Genomic DNA, 3,529 nt, shown 5'->3' with positions numbered 1-3,529 from the left:
TATATATATATATATATATATGATATGGTATTCTTCCTCTTTCCTATTCGGTAAGGCCTTTGTTGCCTTGGCTGTCTTGCGATATCATCAATTCATATTTTGTGTTGTTTTTCTTCGCCTCTGGAGGCTGTATACAGAAAGGCCGTCGCTCGCTCTGCTGGAGTGAGACTAGAATGATGGAGCCACATACCAAGGTTTGTCGCCATGAGGTGCAAGGAACTTCAGTGAATGCCATTTTTGCTATCACCGGTCCTACTGCGGGGGTTCTTCGGATTCGATCTCCAAGGGCTCCCTCTCACTCTCAGACAATAGACGATGCTACTATGCTCGTCCTTAATGATTGCTTTGATGCAGTGGCCGTACCGGCAGACCAGTACTGGCGCGCCGCATCGTGTCATCACGCACTGCTTCACACTACAATGTCTGACATTAGTACGAGAGATAATCGCACACCTCCAGCAGCATCAGCGCTGGCCGCTGCCGTGACGATCAAGCGACCTGAACCGAACGACATACCTGCTTCGTTCTATGCTACAAGAGTAGACGCCATATCACAGCGGCAATACGAGGTTAATCGCGGTGTTCTTATTATTGGAGCGGATTTACGTAGTGGTTCCAGCGGAAAAATGTTTAACAAACTTTCTCGGCATGAGTTATCTTCGTTCACTGGGGCAATACCATTTTGCCATCACCGTAACCTGTATACTCTTGTTGACGAGAACGCCGCGGTGGATCCTTTTTTTGACATTGACTGCCACCCTCCATTTGATTGGATAAAATGCCTGGAGCCGGAAAGGGAGAGCGAAACCACTCTTTCGTCACCTCCAGCGTCTTTTGACCAAATGATGCCGGCTGTTGTAGAGCAGTGGCTGGGGCAAATATTGCTATTTCTGCGCGATAAGGTAGAGGCGGCAACAGGGGCTCGACTCCAGCAGTGTGTGGTGCTGACAAGTTCGGTGCTTGTGAATGGTAAAGGAAATATCAGCAGTGGAGTCGGGGAAGGAGGAAATGCAGAGGATGGAGAGGAGGAGAACGCGGACGAGGAGGGGAAGAAGAGTGAGATTTGCCCTTTGCTTAGTATGTGCGATAGCAAGCTTAGCTTTCACATTCACTTTAGACTTGATACCAACACAGCGTTTGCAAACGTGCGGGAGTTGCACCGGTTTATGTGGCACATTCGAGAAGAACTTGATGAGTCTATATCGAATCCGAGTGATAGTGATACCGTTTCCCTTCATCGCATGCTGCGTCGTTGCATTGACTTTGGTGTCTACACACGGTGGCGGCCGTTTCGGTTGCCGTACAATGTGAAAGTGCCGTCGCCGGTGAACTTCTGCCCCGCCGATGCGGCGGTGCTGGATCTCATGATTTTAACACTCTCACAATCAACCGTGAATGCAGCTAGTTTTCCTGATCTGCGCGTGGGCGTGGTAGCCCCTTCTGTGGTGCACCTTATAGACCTCTCTGCCCTACAAACATTGTCGTCGCAGCAGCGTTTGCAGCAGCACCGCTTGCTTACAAAACTTTTCTTTCTTTTCAGATTCCTTTTACCCGTCGTTCCTGGTGTGACAGCCATAACGGACAAGGGACTTTTGGACTTTCTGTCATCGTATTCGCGGTACCCTTCACACGATGGCTTGACTGAAGAGGAGTATCGCCAACAGCTTGCGATTCTGGTATTTGATCTCGCTGCAATTCAACGCGACAGTTGCATTGAGTCGTTGAATGAGGAAAAGGAAGTTGTCAAACTCCGTCTTGTCAAGATGGATGCCTCCAATGGTGATCCAGGGGATCCCACAACTGCCCCATCGGCACTGCAAAACCCATTTTTAGTACCGAGGCCGCCCCACCGTGATGGGGTCCGCATGCCTGTGCGTGATGCTCAGTTGAGGGACCTGGTCGCAGAAGTGTTTCGCTGTCTCTCTATTGAATATGACACTGGTGGAATTGATGGTGGGAATAACCGCGGCTGTGTGGTACCACTTGTCATTGGGGACCGCATCAGTGTGCAGTATCAGGACGGTATTCGCGCCTACTACGCACAACAGAAACTGTCGAGGTTTTGCCTGAGACTGAATCGTGAGCATCGCGGAACATACTCACAGCTCTATCTCACGTACGGATCGATCAAAATCCGTTGTTACAGCAATGACTGCTGCGGCAGCTGCTTAGCTGTGAAATGGTCGGCTGGCGATGACGAACGGGTTGCAGGGCCAGCGGCTGTACTGTTGCCTGTGGACGGGTTAGGGTACCCGAAGTACGAGCGGCTTGAAATGATTCGGAGACTGCTCTTCCCGCCACTTCCACCGGAGGAATTGCTGAGGCGCTACGGTGCTGTATCGCTCGAAGGGGTGCATGAGAAACAGAAAGAATAGGAGGAAGAGAAATACCAGCAACCGATGCCACGATATCAGAGTGATTTATGACAGTCTTTTCGACTTGCATTTTTCGTTAAATTTATTTCCTCTTGGCGCATGTGAGGACTTGGCAGACTTCAAAGAATAGAAGCACCATACCAATTTTTCTTTTCGTCATTTGACATTTCCAATTGGACATCTAGTACCAGTGTAGCTGCTGTGGCACTCCTTTTTTGTTGCATTGTTTTGCAGAAGAAACGCAGGTGAATTCGCTCCCTCATACATTTACATTGTATGGCAGTTGTACTGCGTCATATGTTGTTCGCTCAGCACGCTTCCGTGAATTCATCTCTGACTTTGGTTCCATTTGTTTTTCAACCTCTATTCACATTTTTGTTTCCTTGATATATGTATATATAATTGGCTCCCATTTCTGAAGGTTGCGTAAAACCTGCATAGAACTCAGATACCATGAAGATTCTGTTGATGGGTGCCCCGGGTTGTGGGAAGGGAACGCAGAGTCCCTACCTCCAACAGCGGTACGGTGTGTGTCATCTATCAATGGGTGACATGCTGCGCGACGCCGTCGCAAAGAAGACCGCATATGGAGTGAAGGCGAAAGCTGCAATGGACTCTGGCAGCCTCGTGTCAGACGATATTGTCTTCGGCATAATGAAGGAAAGCATCACAAGACCCGAATGCAGGTACGGTTATGTTCTTGATGGATACCCTCGAACTTTGCGGCAGGCCGAAATGATGGAAGAGGCGGGGGAGCATGCGCATAGAGCTATTCAATTCGACGTCCCTGACGACGTTATAATCGCGCGCACCAGTGGCCGCTGGATCCATCGCGTCAGCGGTCGTACATACCACGAACTCTTTCGCCCACCAAAGGTCCAAGGCAAGGACGATGTGACTGGCGAGCCGTTGATGCAGCGCCCCGACGACCGCAAGGAAGTGGTGGAGAAACGGCTTAGGACATACCATAAGGAGACAGAGCCACTGATTGAATATTACGCAGCAAAGGGCATCCTTGATCGTGTTGATGCAAACCGTACAGTCGATGCAGTGCGACAAACGCTCAACTCCATCCTTGACCCCATTGCCATTCGCCTTGGGCTGAAGTGACGCGCCAAACTGTGGTATCACTACACACACATATATATATATAT

The 3,529-nt window shown here is 49.7% G+C and overlaps 2 protein-coding genes across 2 annotated transcripts; both read left to right on the top strand.

Annotated features, from left to right (window-relative positions):
• Window positions 1-173: 173 nt before the first annotated feature.
• DQ04_13991010 (hypothetical protein) lies at window positions 174-2,375 on the top strand (the record flags this gene model as incomplete). Its single annotated transcript, XM_009317072.1, has 1 exon — window positions 174-2,375. The coding sequence occupies one exon, from the start codon at window positions 174-176 to the stop codon at window positions 2,373-2,375; it is 2,202 nt and encodes a 733-aa protein (XP_009315347.1).
• A 453-nt stretch (window positions 2,376-2,828) lies between these two features.
• On the top strand, window positions 2,829-3,485 carry DQ04_13991000 (adenylate kinase; the record flags this gene model as incomplete). Its single annotated transcript, XM_009317071.1, has 1 exon — window positions 2,829-3,485. One exon carries the CDS (start codon window positions 2,829-2,831, stop codon window positions 3,483-3,485), a length of 657 nt encoding a protein of 218 aa, XP_009315346.1.
• Between the last annotated feature and the right edge of the window lie 44 nt (window positions 3,486-3,529).

Source organism: Trypanosoma grayi, assembly GCF_000691245.1.
Source record: "Trypanosoma grayi strain ANR4 Tgr_1399_V1, whole genome shotgun sequence".
Lineage (NCBI taxonomy): Eukaryota > Euglenozoa > Kinetoplastea > Trypanosomatida > Trypanosomatidae > Trypanosoma > Trypanosoma grayi.
This window is presented reverse-complemented; position numbering and strand designations above follow the sequence as displayed.